The sequence below is a fragment of the Erpetoichthys calabaricus genome, chromosome 8 (genome assembly GCF_900747795.2).
Source record: "Erpetoichthys calabaricus chromosome 8, fErpCal1.3, whole genome shotgun sequence".
Classification (NCBI taxonomy): domain Eukaryota; kingdom Metazoa; phylum Chordata; class Cladistia; order Polypteriformes; family Polypteridae; genus Erpetoichthys; species Erpetoichthys calabaricus.
The window spans coordinates 110,893,541-110,910,492 of NC_041401.2; the positions used below are offsets into that span (position 1 = coordinate 110,893,541).

Genomic DNA, 16,952 nt, shown 5'->3' on the forward strand with positions numbered 1-16,952 from the left:
CGGGAGTGACTCAGAGTAGAGCCGCTGCTCCTCCGCATCGAGAGGAGTCAGATGAGGTGGCTCGGGCATCTGTTCAGGATGCCTCCTGGACGCCTCCTTGGTGAGGTGTTCTGGGCACGTCTAACCGGGAGGAGGCCCTGGGGGAAGACCCAGGACACTCTGTCGGCTAGGCTTGGGAACGCCTTGGGATTTCCCCTAAAGAGCTAGAAGAAGTGGCCCGGGAGAGGGAAGTCTGGGCATCTCTGCTCAAGCTGCTGCCCCCGCAACCCGACCTCGGATAAGCGGAAGAGGATGGATGGATGGCATTAATATGGACCTTGCTTCAAGTTAAGCTATATACATAAATAATAAAACTGCAACTTCCATTTATAATGCTATTTGTTGTATAGCCCTACGGAATCATATTAGGGCCACGGTGAAGAAAAAAAAAAAAACGGACACAGGGAAGAAAAAAAACAAACTATGTTGAGAATAAAGTCGACATGTTGACTTTTCCACTTTAATTATAAAACTAGCAAAATACCCGCGCTTTGCAGCGGCGAAGTACTGCTTTAAAATTTTTATTAAGAAGAAAAGTAAACCTTTTTAAACCGAGGGAAAATATATCAATAATTATTTGTTAAGGATCTCTTTGTATAGCACGTTGTCAGTTCGCCCCTCTGCTTGTAATATGACCAAGCTGTGTGGTAGCTTACTGTTGAGCATGCAACGTACAGTTGGCCATGTGAAAAGCAGTCCTGCCTCAAATCAATGCCAACCTTTTGTAGGGTCTGTCCCTGAGACTTATTAATTGTCATTGCGAAGCAGAGCCTTAGTGGAAATTGTAGGCGTTTGAATTGAAATGGGAGATCAGAGGGTATAACGGGGATGCGAGGAATAAAAACTCTCTCCCCTGAGCCACCGCCAGTAAAAATAGTTGCCTCAATGAGGTTGTTTTGCAGACATGTGACCTGAAGTCTCGTGCCGTCACAAAGTTTCAGTGGCTGTACGCAAATCCACAATCAGTTTCATATTGTTTTCACACCTTATCAATTGTGTAATGTGTTTTTTGAACAGGTTTGATTCATCGAAGTGATCACTCCTGCTGCGCTCAGTCACTTGACGTGAGCCGCTCTCTTGTGTGATGTTGCGATGTCCATACCTTGTGTCTTCTCATTAAACTTGTATCTTGCGAATATGGCATTGCAAACGGCAGCGGGTCAGTTCACGTGCTTACGTGGGAGGCGTGATGACGTGATATATTTTGATATATATCAAAATACCCGCGCTTCGCAGCGACGAAGTACTGCTTTAAAAATTTTATTAAGAAGAAAAGTAAACCTTTTTAAACTGAGGAAAATGAACCGGTTGTAATATGACCAAGCTGTGTGCTGAGTTTACTCTTGAGCATGAAATCTAACGTGGTTTGTGCCCTTCAGAATGAAAACAGTTTCCATTTACCTTTTTAGTAAAAGGCGAGCTTTTAAGCCTGAGAAATCACCCCGTAAATGCACACATTTAATTGCACATGTGTTAATATGTATGCTTACACAGTATTAAGAGACACTCAAAAATTAACGTCATTTACCTTCGTTCCCGCGTTTGACTCGTGCTGTAAATCTCTTCCTTGTTTTTAGTTCACGTGATTACGTAGGAGGCGTGATGACGCGATACGTGACTCCGCCTCCTCCATTACAGTATATGGACAAAAAACAGGTTCCAGTTATGACCATTATGCGTAGAATTTCGAAATGAAACCTGCCTAACTTTTGTAAGTAAGCTGTAAGGAATGAGCCTGCCAAATTTCAGCCTTCCACCTACACGGGAAGTTCGAGAATTAGTGATGAGTCAGTCAGTCAGTGAGGGCTTTGCCTTTTATTAATATGTATAGATAAACTATGAGAATAAAGTAGAATGTTGTAAACTAAACTTCATCCTAAAATCAATGTTTAATTTACTAGAGATTTTCTCAAACCCCGTCATAAGTTAATGCAGCACATTAAATACTTTGTGTTGTGTTCCCCGACCCAGTTGTTAATCACTACGCTTCTTAAACGGACTTCCTCTGCACTAATAGGAGGCAGCGATCACCGCACAGAATCCATTCACTTCATGATATTCCTGCTCTCTGAAAATTTAGAACGCTAAGATAAATACTTGATATTATTTTCATGATGAAATGCATTAAAGCAGGTATTAAACATGCACGGTAATGAGGCGGTAGTGCTGCTCCCTCGCAGTAAGGGGTCCCCAGGTGTATGTTCAGTGTATAGAACTTTATGGCAGGTGTGATGAGGCTCCAAAAACGATGTATGAATGGGTATCGCAAAGGTTTAACTTAAATATTGTGTAAATGTTGGGTTTGTGATCTGGTGGTCGGAGACACGAACACAGAATTCAATTGATGTTCTTACAAGCGGGCTTTCTTTATTGCACGCGTGCTGTCTTGTCTGACGTACTAAAACCCCAGTTCCTATCCTTCCTTTTTCTTTCTCCACATAACCAATCACCACATGATAAACGTCTTTGTGAAATTAAAACGAATTATAAAAACTTAGCCCACAGAGTGTTCAGAACTTTAAAAATATCTTCGTTATACATGTTTAATTATGCCATCCATTCAGGGTTGCGCCCATCCCAGCAAGCATTTGTGTGCGAGGCAGGAGCAAATCCTGAACGAGTCGCCAGCACATTGCAGGGTGAATACGAGCAAAACATACACTAGCAGGGTCAATATAGCATAACAAAATCCCACATCCTACATGACTTTGAAAGGAAAATGAAGGAGGCCGAGTAAACCCACCAGAAAAACATGCAAATTCGAGGCAGCAGTGCAACCTCCACGCCGCCGTGCCCCCACATGATTAATACATGCTTTAATGCATTTCATCATGAAAATGATATCAAGTATTTATCTTAGCATTCTAAATGTTCTGAGAGCAGGAATATCATTAAGTGAATGTATTCTGTGCAGCGATCGCTGCGGCGCCTCCTCAGTACAAGAAGAAGTCAGTTTAAGAAGCACGTACCGATTTAACATGGCTCAGGGAACACTTAACACAAAGCATTTAATGTGCTAAATAACTTATGATGGGGTTTGAGAAAATCTAGTAAATTAAATATTCATTTTACGATGAAGTTTAGTTTACGATGTTCTACTTTAATGACAAATTACGAGAATAAAGTCAACATGTCGACTTTAATCTTGACATAAACGGCGAGAATAAAGTAGAAATGTCGAGAATAAAGTCAACATGTCGTCACACTATTACACAGTACCCAGTTACATTACACTGTATTGAAAACAAATAAAACAAGTACAACTTGACTTGCAGTATTATCCAGTAGTATAGAAACAGTATTTACACATTTGAACATAATGGTCCATATCCGACCTTTTAAAACCAAAGTATCTCCAGGCAACGGACGTGACTCCTTTTTTTTTTTTGGCAAAAGTTCTTCTGTGTCATCATGTTCAACTTTATCGTCAGCTACAGCTTCAGTTTAGGAATGTTCTCTGTTCATTTTCACCGCGCAATACCTACACTACCACTACCTATTTAGCAGTGTAGCAGTGAAAGAGCCCTCGCGCAACACCTTGTGGTGTTATGGGCCCACAGCTCTCCCAACAAAGGCCAGCAGTTTTATTTAAATAATCACCGTGCTCGCGGCTTAGGAGGGGGTGTGGTGACTGTAGCGAGCCACAGGGCAATCTGCGGTGTGAGCGTATCTCGCCTAAATGCACAGGTGAGAGACTGCCCACATCCATGATTGTTCCTGTGGCTAATGCGCTGCAGCTGCCATGTCCTCTCTGTGTATATATAGAGAAGCCCGAGGCGGTTAGGGGAGGTACAAGAGGAAAAGGAAAGAAAGAAAGAAAGAAAGATGGAGGTTATGGAAGGAAGAAAGTAGGAAGCAGGAGAAAGAGTGCACCGGTGCGAGTGAGTGAGCGAGCGAGCGAGCATGAATAGGCTCGCAGCAGCTGAAGAGGCAACCTGGGTGTTAGGCCGACACCCCAGGCGTAGTAGTTGTTGTCGCAGAGTTTTATGAAGGATGGGAGTGACTGGAAGGTGGATGATTCTCCACGGATGACCGCGGGAATGAAGACTTGGGAACGTAATGTCCTTAACGTTAGAGCCTTGGCCGTTGGTGGATTTCCCAGGTCACTGTCACGGATAGCCGACCGGAGACAAGGATCGGAAAGGCGACTGACAGCAGCAGCAGCAGTAGCAGTAGTGGTAGTAGTGGTAGTAGTAGTAGCAGTAGTAGTAGGTAGAAGGCTAGCTGCATAAAGAGCATCTCTCCTGTTGAGCAGCACAGATGGGAGTAGCAGGGGAGCCGCCAGGCTAAAGTGAAGAAGCACCGGGCTTGTCAACTGTTTTTAAAGACTGCTTCCTGTTGATCGTTTTAAGCTCGTTTTAAAGGATAGTTGTATTGTGTATTTTAACTTCACGTTTCATTTAATGGATTATTTATTTATTGGACATTGCACTGCTGCACTTTATTTGAACACTGTTTCTTTTGTTCTGAAGTACTTTTAATAAAAGCACTGTTTGCACATTTATACATCATCCCCTTGCTCAATTGTTATTGCCTCACTGTCTAGCTCATCGGTGACATTACCGACGGTGTTGGGTTAAAGGGCTCCCTAACAGAAGATGGGAGCATGGAGCTGAACCCGCATCGTCACACACCTGTGATTAGTGGTTTAGCAGTGAAAAAGGTCCCCACTTGAACAGTTTCCCACTGCGCCACGTTCCGAACGTTGTTTAGGCAATTTGAACTGGTGTTGCGGTATAAGAAAATTTCATATCATAACAAAAATAAAAAACAGTTTTCGGTATGAACCGGTATACTGCACAAGCACTATATATAATTATATATATATATTTATTTATTTATCATTATCACATGACTGAATTAAAACGCAATAGCAAACAAATGTCAAACATGTAAGTTACAGCACAGATGGCTGATGCCTCTAGCAACTACAAGTCAATGGCTTGACAGTAGTTTACATTTCCAATAAGTAATAAAAATATAAATAAAAACACAAACTGCAAACTTTGTAAAGCTGGGTTTCTTTTCAATAGCAACACTACGAATATGATGATGCACTTGAGAAATTAGCCAAAAAAAGTACAGAGGTGTTACACCTGAAAACTCCAGGCATCCGACACAAGGATACAAAAATGTCCCCAAAGGCTTAGGAAATTACCAAATGCATTAATATGTACATAGCTCACGATACATTGCTTTCTGATGTCAAAAGTATGGTTTTTAAAAATCTGATTGAAAAGGTTAGAACCAAGGTATACCATGCCAACTTGACTTTAACAGAACTGTTATTACCAGCCTATATAATAAAGTGAAGGAGGCAGGATCCACTGTTCTGACTACCAATTGTTGGCTGTCCAGAAATATAGAGAATTATTTACAATAAGAGTCACTGCCCACATTATTAAACTAGTAGAGCTATGTCCTTCAGATGGGACTTCTTTATGAACAGCACACTGGTATCAAAGTACTACGCTCTCCTATAAAAGTGTGGAAACTTGAGTGACCAGACCATCTGATTCTGTTGTGCCAGAATGTACACAACATGGACACTGCTGTTTGTAAAAGTGTGTACAGCCTATATGTCAAGGGATTAAGATGCACATTTAACTTAGTAGCCTGCAGAGGGTCTGGCATCAGCAGAGACATCTCAACTGTATTCAGAGAGAATTGACATGCTTTTTTCTTATAAAGAAATTTTAAGTCCTTCACAGATCTACTCAGGACCCACAACTAATGTTTCAGTAAAGTATTCCAGAAAGGAGTACAAGGATACCTGTAATCTGAGCCATGTTTGCATACAAGTTTGTCACTTGATATTAATTCAGAAAAGAAAAGTTAAATGTACCTTTGAATGGATCTGTACTGCAGCAACATTATAATATGTTATTGCAGTGCAAATATACTAATATAAAAAAATGCTTTTAATGTTAACTTCAAAATATAAAATGCTTACAAAAACGTATGTAAAAGTTTGTGCATTTTAGTTTATTTTGCTGTGTTTTGATTTGTAAATACAGGTAAAATTCCATTACAACTAATATCTTTACAACAAAATTTTCATTACAACGAAGTATTTTTATGGTCCTGACAGTTTCCCCATATGACAAGAGTCTATAGAAATCTCGTTACTATGAAGTATATTCAGCAGATACTTTCATTACAACGAACTGCCCAATAGACCTTGAAATGCCTGAATGACTCATCCACAGAGCAGTTAGTTCTGTGGTTGCAGCTCAGTTGTGCACAACGATCCCCAAACAGAAACATTGTAAAAAAAAAAAATCTTTCTTCAAACTTTGCTCATACTGTTTTTTTGCTGTTTATGTTTTCGGTGGTTTTCAGCGATACCTTTTGCTTATCGCTTGTCAACATTTGAACAACATCCAATGCAACTGAACTCATTGTCACCCTACTATATAAATGGCACACACGAAAAAACAGTAACAGTTCATATTAGGAAAAAAGAAAAAAAACTTTAAATTTTTGCAGCTCTTGATTGCGGCAAAAAGAAAATTGACGTTGCCAGTGAATTTCGCCATCGACGCTGTCAACTTTCTTGACAGACCAAGCAAAAAAAAAAAAGAAGAAAAATCTCGGGTTGCAAATATATGCGAACTGCTGCATTTGAAGACGTCAAAAAAGCTGTTTTTATGTGGTTCAGTGATGCTCATTCAAGAAACTTTCCTATTAATGCAGCACTCATTCAAGAAAATGTGAGGTTTCTAAACTCTCTTGGGTCCTCCCCCAACTGGACAACACGCCAAAGAGTGTTCCAAAGTGCTATCAATGCGTCTGTGGAAGACTGTTTATATGTTACTGGGGCAACAGCAGGCTCACAGCTCTGCTGCATCTTTGTCAAAGCGAAATCGATGGGTAATGCAAGGAACATTGTAAATGTAGGGAACGGGATTACGTGGCCAGACCCTGCTTGACTGCTGTGTCTGTTTATAGGAGAGAGTCAGATCCTGCTACACTAAATAACCATGCTGTTCCCGTTTCAAGCCGAATAAAGCTGGTTTTGCTAAAGTACTGAGACTTAGCCTTGTATTTTAGGGTGTAAGACAGGGACTTACAGCGCAACCCCGATCTTTTAGGATTCGCTTCTGTGTCAACTCACTGCACCGCTGTGAGCCTGCTGTTGCCCTGCCCCGGCAATGGACAAACAATCTTACACAGACACGGCAATCACGCCGATGACGTTCTCGTTGGGTGGGGATCCCAAAAGAGTTCAGAAACCTCACAATATGAAGAAAAGGATGATTCGGCTTCTGATTGATAACTGTGCTGCCCACAACATGGTTCAGCATTTAGATAATGTTCGTGTTGAATTCCTCCCACCCAATTGCGCCGCAGTGCTTCAGCCATTGGATTTGCGCATCATTCACACCCTGAAAGTGTATTATCACAAGGAAATGTGGAGGAAAAAGTCTCATCAGCATAACTTGTAGACAGGAGAAGTTTAAAATTAATGCGAAAGAAGCTACTGAAATGATTGTAGACGCCTGGACGCAAGTTAAAGTAAGCACTATAGCAACAAATACAGAATCTCATTAAAATGAAATTTTCATTACAACAAAATATTTTTTAGGTCCCTGGAAGTTTATTGTAACAGAATTTTACCTGTATATTAACAAATTATTTAAGTTCCAAAATGTTTCAGCATATCTCCTTTAACACTGGATACATATGTACTTTTCAACAAATTCCAAATTGTGGGCATACTATGTCGTGATGTCTATATTGAGGTCTAAGATTACTGTTGCATACTTTTTTTTTTTTTTTTTTTTTTTTTTTTTTTACACAATTTACTAGGTATTAACCAATTAAAAGCTATAGTGATTAATGGTTGAAGATTATCTGTAACAATATGAAAAGAAATGCAAAGAAAAGTACACAATTATCCAAAATGCTAAGAAACAACAATTTTATAATGCTCCTAATAGGGTTAGACAACAACTTACTATGGCTTTAAGGAAATTCATTTCTAAGCTGTTCACTGTTTGGACATCCTGTTTTCCAGCAGCACCCCATTCATCATTGAAGACCTCTTCTTCTTCACCTTCATCATATAGATATTTACTGGCAACCATCTGTTTGGGAGTACAATTAAATTTTTTTCACCTCGGAAAGATTGACAATATTACCAACAAAAAGACAGACATCAGTAGTACTAAGTCCATAATAATGTAATAATCATAAAATATGGTATTACTGTATAAACTGGTGCAGGGCATTCGATCTAAAATTAGGTAGCAAGAATTTTAAGTCGCCTGCTGTTGAATTAATTTATCTTAACGCTGAGAAATTGGTCGGTGTTAAACTACTGCTTACCACTGCAGTCTTCACCTGGTTCACATCAGAATGCTCTTCTATTCACTTGGACTCGAGTCATATTATATTGGTTTCTTGAGCACTATTGGTTTGTTCAGAAAGTGCAAATCTTATCTTTCAGTTGTTCATGGTGGTTGTTTCAAAAAGATGAATAATCATGACGCTTCTAACAATAATTTACTAAAAGTAAATCTAAGCAAGCAGCTCTATATGCCTTTGCTGAAATACTCTGTGCATCAAACTATGAAATGAAAATGCTGCTGCCTCTACAAACTCCTCCCCTCTAAATTACACAAATATCTACTACTGCATAAATAAATGTTTAAAATTTATTTATTTTTTTTTAAATAGCACACTGATAGTCATTACATCCAACTATAGCATGTAATAAAACCAGAATACAAGGAATCAAATTTTATTTGAGCATACTTGCATAATGATGTTTCAAAAATATTCCCTTTCCTCTTACTTTGATTCTTGTCATATGGCATTCAATAAACTATCTACCTAAAAGGTCTGGTCAAATTGTAAGAACATTTCTGTCAGCAAGCAAAGAAATAATAATTAGACTAGAAAATACACAAGGATGTTTTTTGCCATGTGCAACAGTTGTGTGTAGTATTATTAGAACTCTTAAATTCTGTCACTTACCGTATATGCTCACGTATAAATAAGTCAGGTCTTGAAACCCGAAAAACATATATATATATTTTTTTTAACATTTTCTTGCCTCCTCCAATCTCGCATCAGTTTCTCAGATGCATCGAATTTTGGTGCAGCAGCGAAGTTACCAATTTCTTTCGGCACTTCAATGACTTAATTTAAAACCAGCTTCATATTTTCTTCTAATCGAACACTCCATTGTAGATAAGGGATGCTCTTACGATAAAGGCATACGAGATACAAAAAACACAAATCAGTGCAAACGTTGCTTCGGAATGGTTTGGATATTATAGTGTGGTCACGTAGGCGAGAGAGAGGGAGGGAGAGAGAGATTAGGAGCACGCACTGATACAGCACATTGTCACACCCACATAGAAAAAAAGGCAGTGTGCTCCAAGGTTACTCTCTGAGGTGGTCGTTAGTATATCATAATCCCTTGTACCAATAGCATGAGTTTTCCGCATTCTACTTATACGACTGACATTATAAAATACCAGACATTATACTGTAAAATCAAGTCCCAACTTATCCACGAGTATATATACGGTATCTACTTTCTATATACTCCTGTGATGCAGTCTGTGAAGCCAGAAGATGGGTCATTATCCAGGTAAATAATATATAGCAGAAGGCAGCAGATATAAAATAGTAATTTTAATAATTTGAATAATTTTTTTTTTGTCGAGAAATAAAAATACACAAATATAAGTTACAATTTAGATACTTAGCAGCGTTTTTTTTTTTTTTTTTTACTTTAACTGGCAACTGTTTGCTGAAACAGTGGAGGCTCTAAAATAACAGATTAAATGTAAGAATAGGCTATATGCACACTACCAGATTTCGCGTCAGCCAGCAGCTGCACTTCAGGCACCGTTATCAAAATGGACTAGCTATGGCATTTTTCACCCGATTGCTTCAAGATGTGCCCACACTTGGGGTAAAAACACAAGTTGCACTATTCCAACACTGTGCCAAACATCAGGAGCTAAAAAGGGAGAAGGGCTTCAAACTGTACATTTCAAGCTATATCCACAACTACAAAGGTAAGATCCAGACGTACTGTACTAAAAAGCTTGTGTCTACTATGAACTTATATGGGACAAATATGCAATTACATTAGGCTTCACACACACACACACACACACACACACACACACACACACACACACACACATATATATATACATACATAAAGAAAATTTCAATGATTAGTCATTAGACTTTATTCTGGGATAGGTGAATGTGTCCCTACTTAATACTTCAAGAGCGCTGGACAAATTGCATCAGCCAGGGAGGAGTCATAAAAAGAATGAGCTGGCATTATATCATCAATAGCACAATCACCGATAAAAATGGCAACTCTGCAGTCACACGCACTTTTTCCAACTAGTGCATTAAAAGGCAAGCAGTCCATTTAAGGATAGCAAGCTACCTCAAAGAGCCATGTAAAGAGCTGACAATCCATCCATTGTGGTGCTCAGTGCCAATGATACATTATAGAATAACACGAGTCTGATGGACATCTTGTAAAAAAACTGCTGCTTCATTGTAAGGGACTCCTATTGGTTTCCTCAGATGGAGGTCTTTTGCTTGAACACTCTTGCCACTAAACAAAAATCACTACTGCAGTAAGGACAACGGAAGTGACGGAGCGGGCTGAAGTTTCACTGGAAGTACATCAGCACTACCGTAGGAGTATAGACTATGTTGTATATCAAATTAATGCTTAATTAAATGTCCTCCTCTAGAAATAGAAACAAAAGAGGACACTACTCACTTACCATAGAGATAAGAAAAAGATCAGATGAGGAAATCTGTTGTAGGTATTCAGGGTTTCTGTGTCTCAATCTTTCAATATAAACCAAAGCAAGCATCATTGCACAAGGAGAAATGCATGCTTCCCTGAAAAACATGTAAAAGAAATCCCTTATTATGTAGTCCAAAAAGAATGGCTGCACATTCACTCAATTCAAGTGTGTATTACATAATATTCACAACTCTGTTTTAATAGTTGCATGACAATTAATGTAAGGCATTCTTTCACCCCATGAAGTTGCTGCAATGGTGGCACAAATAGCTTTTCGGTAAATGCATCTTCTCACAAGAGGTAGAAATCATAAAATCACCTGCATCAACATGTGGAGTGCAAATGTATGAAAGATGTGTTCAGTATTGATAAATACTTTTATGTTAGAGTTATTAGTTTAATAAGATTGTGTCTATAAGTGTGACTTAGTTGAAGATCATAAGATTTTGTGTTTTGATTAAGTTGTGATTTATAGGCAATGATGTATTACTTGAAGACTTTGTACATTAGCTGAAGATGAAACATTTTTATGAGTAAAGTTATTCTTGCAAACTACATTAATCTAATGTCAGTACAACTCTGTCACACCTTAGGCTAACTAGGTAAATGTTCAGGGCTTGAAATTTGGGGATCCATAAGATGCAGGCTAATAACAGGAAAAAAAAAATGAACACCCTGTGTGATGTACAGTTATGATGGCCCGAGAGTGCCTACACTTCAAAGTTAATTCCATGTATACTTTATCTGCATATCGGTAAATCAAAAGGCCCATTAACTCCCATTCTGCCAAAAGTAAAAACTTTTGAATATAAGCATATTTACAGGTGCACTTGGCGATAGTACCAAAGGCCAGAATAGCATATGGAGCTGGTCTCTAGTCTTTATTAAATTCTTAAGTTAAAAGACCAAACTTAAAGCTTAGGAATGGGCAAAAAGGCCAAAATCTATAGCACAATATCACTGACACTTCTGATGATTGTTGCAATTCATTTATATATATTTGTTTGAGAATGAAACATTTTAACAAATAAAATGTACTACTAAGTAATTAATTGTACACACAGACACCTTTTATCCGTCAAAACGTCTTAGCATTCTGCTATATAAATACACAAGCATGAGATTTGGCTTCATCCATGGCTTTGCCAATTAGGTTGAACCAAAGAGCGCTTTGGCAGTATTCTTAAAGGGGTAGGTTTGCTTATTGCACAAAGTTTATATACAAAGACATTACTTTAAAAACACATACATCAAAAGAAAAGTCACATTTCTTGCTTTCTTTTGCCTGTACAGATTAACACATGTAAATGTTTCTGCAAGTTTCCCCCCCTAATTGTTGGTACACACTAGTAAAATATATATCTATCTCTGTCTATTAAATAAATAAAATAAATAAATAAAGAATGACTTTATATATACAGTAATCCCTCCTCGATCGCGGAGGTTGCATTCCAGAACCCCCCGCGAAAGGTGAAAATCCGCAAAGTAAAAACCATATGTTCATATGGTTATTTTTATATATTTTAAGCCCTTATAAACTCTCCCACACTCTTATAAACATTTCCCGCACAATTATACAGATTACTGTATTTGAATATATCAGCAAAACAATTTCATATGGTATAGTAGATCAATCAGCATATAGGTTACTCCTAACATAATTGTTTGTAATTAACTTAAAATGTGTTTTGTTTTAATGGAAATGTATTTATTTAATTTTATTTTTGTGGATGGACAGATTCTGCTATGTAAGAATGATTGTATGTTGTTGTATGGAAAATCTTAAATGTTCTGCTGTTTTTCCACCACCAATATTGAGAATTAGTAGTAGTACTTCAGTACTACAAAGTAAAATGCATCACAAATAACACTTAGAGATCACTCGATTCCTTTCAAAGTGGAAGTTTACCTCCTTCCATACAGGCTCTCATGCAAGTCAGCAATTAACAAATCTACATTACAAAATGCATGTCATAAAAGGACATACTTAAATGAATGCATCTGATGTGAGGTTATATGACATGCATTACCTAAAGTGAAGCATATTAACTCAAAAGAGCCATACAACCTATTTCACCATGCTGGTTGATTTCTTACAAAGCCAAATCACAGGTGATCATGTATGTCATCACTCTTTTGTGAACAATTGCTCTCTTCCCAATTGTACTGGCTGTGAACTGCTTCCAATTCTACTTTAAGTTATTCCTGCACTTAAAAATTCTCAGTAGCAACTGTTTTAGGTAGCTTAATTCATTTCCAACACTATATTTACTCAGCTCTAGTTTCTAAACCTGAGAAATGTAAGTTATAAAAACACATTAAAAACAAAACTTCTGTGCAAATACGCAGCATTGGCCCTCTTAAAACGTAACTAAAATATATATATATTTATATTTATAACATACATATACATATATATATATATATATATATAAAATGTATAGACTCTATACATCAGTGTAAAAAATATATCTATACTAATAAAAGGCAAAGCCCTCACTGACTCTCTGACTGACTGACTCATCACTAATTCTCCAACTTCCCGTGTAGGTAGAAGTCTGAAATTTGGCAGGCTCATTCCTTACAGCTTACTTACAAAAGTTAGGCAGGTTTTATTTCGAAATTCTACGCGTAATGGTCATAACTGGAACCTGTTTGACTGACTCACTCATCACTAATTCTCCAACTTCCCGTGTAGGTAGAAGGCTGAAATCTGGCAGGCTCATTCCTTACAGCTTACTTACAAAAGTTAGGCAGGTTTCATTTCGAAATTCTACGTGTAATGGTCATAACTGGAACCTGTTTTTTGTCCATATACTCTAATGGAGGAGGCAGAGTCACGTATCGCATCATCACGTATTACGCCTCCTACATAATCACGTGAACTGAAAACGAGGAAGAGATTTACAGCACAAGTCAAACGCGGGAACGAAGGTAAATGACGTTAATTGTTGACTGTCTTTTAATACTGTGTACTTGTTGAGTGTCTTTTAATACTGTGTAAGCATACATATTAACACATGTGCAATTAAACGTGTGCATTTACGGGGTGATTTCTCAGGCTTAAAAGCTCGCCTTTTATTAAAAAGGTAAATGCAAACTCTTTTCATTCTGAAGGGCACAAACCACGTTAGATTTCAGCCGTTAAACGCGCAAAAATGTCAGTACACCAGATAAATAAGCGCAACATATTATCAGTTGTATTGTATGCTTACAATACATATAGAAATGTGTTAATCGATAACTAATATTATGGGATGGTGTTTTTCGACTTGCGCCTTGATTTAAACGATTCCATGTCTTGGTGGGTTTGCGTAGCTTATTGTCAATATCTTTACACCTCTTTTTAAGACTTAATTTAAAAAAGGTTTTCTTTTCTTCTTAATTAAAATTTAAAAGCAATACTTCACCGCTGCGAAGCCCCTCTAGCGCTGACGTCCGACGTTCGATTACCGTAAGCGAGTGCAGCGAGTGTGTACGCCTGATGAGCCAAGAATAAGGGGGAAACAGGTGTCGCGTACTCTTTGCATTATTTGACAGTAAACTATTTTCATCCATTCTATGATCTGCTTCTCACAACTGAAGGCACCGTGCCTGATGTTACCTGACTTGCTGGCCAACCATAAGTGTTACCTGGTAGGTAACCACCCACTCACTTCACTCCAAAACGGGAATCGAACCTCGGACGTCAGCGCTAGAGGCGAAGCCCCTAAAATTGCGCCACAGCGTGTGGTTCGTTTATTTGACAGCATGTAGATCGGGGTAATTACATTCACGGCATTCGTAGTCTGATTCGCAATCTGATTGTATGGGTGGTTACCTACCAGGTAACGCTTATGGTTAGCCAGCAAGTCAGCTCGAAGTGATCACTCGAGTGAACGCAGCTTCACAAAAAAACAGATCCTTAACAACTGTTATTGGTATATTTTCCCTCAATTTTAAAAGGTTTTCTTTTCTTCTTAATAAAAATTTAAAAGCAGTACTTCGCCGGTGCGAAGCGCGGGGATTTGAGCAACTGACGCATACAGACATATTCATGAGTGCAGGTACTTCGGAAAGAAAGCACCGTGTAAACCTAAAGTTTAAATTAAGTTCATAGACCTACAAAAGGTTGCCATTGATTTGAGGCAAGATTGCTTTTCTCATGTACAACTATACGTTGCATTCTTAACAGTAAGCTTGCACAGCTTGGTCATATTACAACCTGAGTGCTGAACTGACAACGTCGTATACAAACAGAACTATAACAATCGTAATAAACAAACAAAAAAAAAAAGCGAAGAACCCTTGGATTTAATAAAAAGGCTCTTTCCTTGGCGAAGCAAGGAAAAAGGAAGACCTTATATGGCGTTCGTTTATAAAACAGCGGAAAAGCTGTGTTAAGGCTGCTTCACAAAAAAACAGATCCTTAACAAATTGCTATTGGGATATTTTCCCTCAATTTAAAAAGCTTTTCTTCTTCATAAAAATTTAAAAGCAGTACTTCGCGGGGATTTATATATATATATATATATATATATATATATATATATATATATATATATATATATACAGTAGAACCTCAGTTAGAGAACGCCTTTGATAACGAACAATTCGGATAACGACCAATAATTTCACTAAAAATTTGCCTCCGATAGCGAACAAAATTTCGGATAGCGACGCACACGCGACCAGCTTCCCATCTTCCTTTGCGCTCGAGACACGGTTACGAACAGACGTTCATTATCTTTATCGGTGTGCATCCTTCTTATTTAGTGATTTTGTTGCTTTATTTAATAATATATAGCCCTCAATCATGGCTCCAAAGAAGATTAAGAAAGCTGGTAGCAGTGCAGTAATAAGGCAGCGGCCAACAATTGAATTGAAAAAAGAAATTATTGCCAAGTATGAACGAGGCATGCGTGTGTCGGATATCGCAAGAGAATACGGCAAGTCAAAGTCGACAATCTCGACGATTTTAAAGAAAAAGGAGCAGGTTAAAGAAGCTAATGTGTCAAAAGGAATGACTATTATAACAAAGCAAAGGCCTCAAATAATAGACGAAGCAGTAATTCCACCCCTTCCTCCCCACACCTCCATAAAAAAAAAAAGCATAAAAATAAAAAAAAAGTGTTTTGTAAATTAGTTACGTAAAATAAAGTTATGTACAGTAAACAGTAAAATGTGTTTACGTATTAAAGTTACCCAGTGCTATTGTTTTCTGCCATACGTAGCGTATCTGTCATATGCCCCCCCTCCTCTGCCGTGACCCTCCCTTTGCTGTCGTAATCGCCTCACTAGAAAGGTAAGATTCCACATTTTTTTTTATTCCATGCTGTAGTGTCATTTCTTTAGTTTTTAGTTACAGAATTATGTTATGTGCTTATTCATAGTGCTATTGTTTTCTGCCATAGGTAGCGTATCTGTCATATGCCCCCCCTCCTCTGCCGTGACCCTCCCTCCTCTGCCGTGACCCTCCCTTTGCTGTCGTAATCGCCTCACTAGAAAGGTAAGATTCCACATTTTTTTTTTTATTCCATGCTGTAATGTCATTTCTTTAGTTTTTAGTTACAGAATTATGTTATGTGCTTATTCATAATGATTTTGTTCCTACACATTGCATTTTCAGTCGGTCATAGCCAAGCCTACCAATGCTACATGTCAGTCAAAACGATAAGTTTTCCTATGTTTTCTTATGTTTAAATGCTTTCTTTAATGTTTTTATTTTTATTTAACATCATTTGTACTGTATTATAACTGTTCCCATTTAAAAAAACATACCTATATAGCCTGTAACTTTCATATATTAGCGAGTCAACAGGGGCTAGGAACCAATTATTTCTATTTCCTTTATTCCTTATGGAGAAAATTGTTTCGGATAGCGACCATTTCGGATAACGACCCACTTTTCGGAACGGATTGTGGTCGTTATCCGAGGTATTACTGTATATATATATATATATATATATATATATATATATATATATATATATATATATATATATATATTTAGAAAGAGAGAGAGATATATAGATATACATACACATATATATATATATATATATATATATACATACACACATTATATATATATATATATATATATATATATTATATACACAGTGGTGTGAAA

At 37.7% G+C, this 16,952-nt stretch overlaps 1 protein-coding gene across 1 annotated transcript in view; it reads right to left on the bottom strand.

The window, feature by feature from the left end:
• The window catches only part of cnppd1 (cyclin Pas1/PHO80 domain containing 1), a 66,939-nt gene that overhangs the window by 18,076 nt on the left and 31,911 nt on the right, over positions 1-16,952 (bottom strand). The window contains exons 4-5 of the mRNA XM_028807275.2: positions 10,815-10,935; positions 8,001-8,129 (exon numbers count right to left, since the gene is read on the bottom strand). Coding sequence (XP_028663108.1) covers positions 8,001-8,129; positions 10,815-10,935 — 250 coding nt within the window. The remainder of the gene's footprint in view (positions 1-8,000; positions 8,130-10,814; positions 10,936-16,952) is intronic.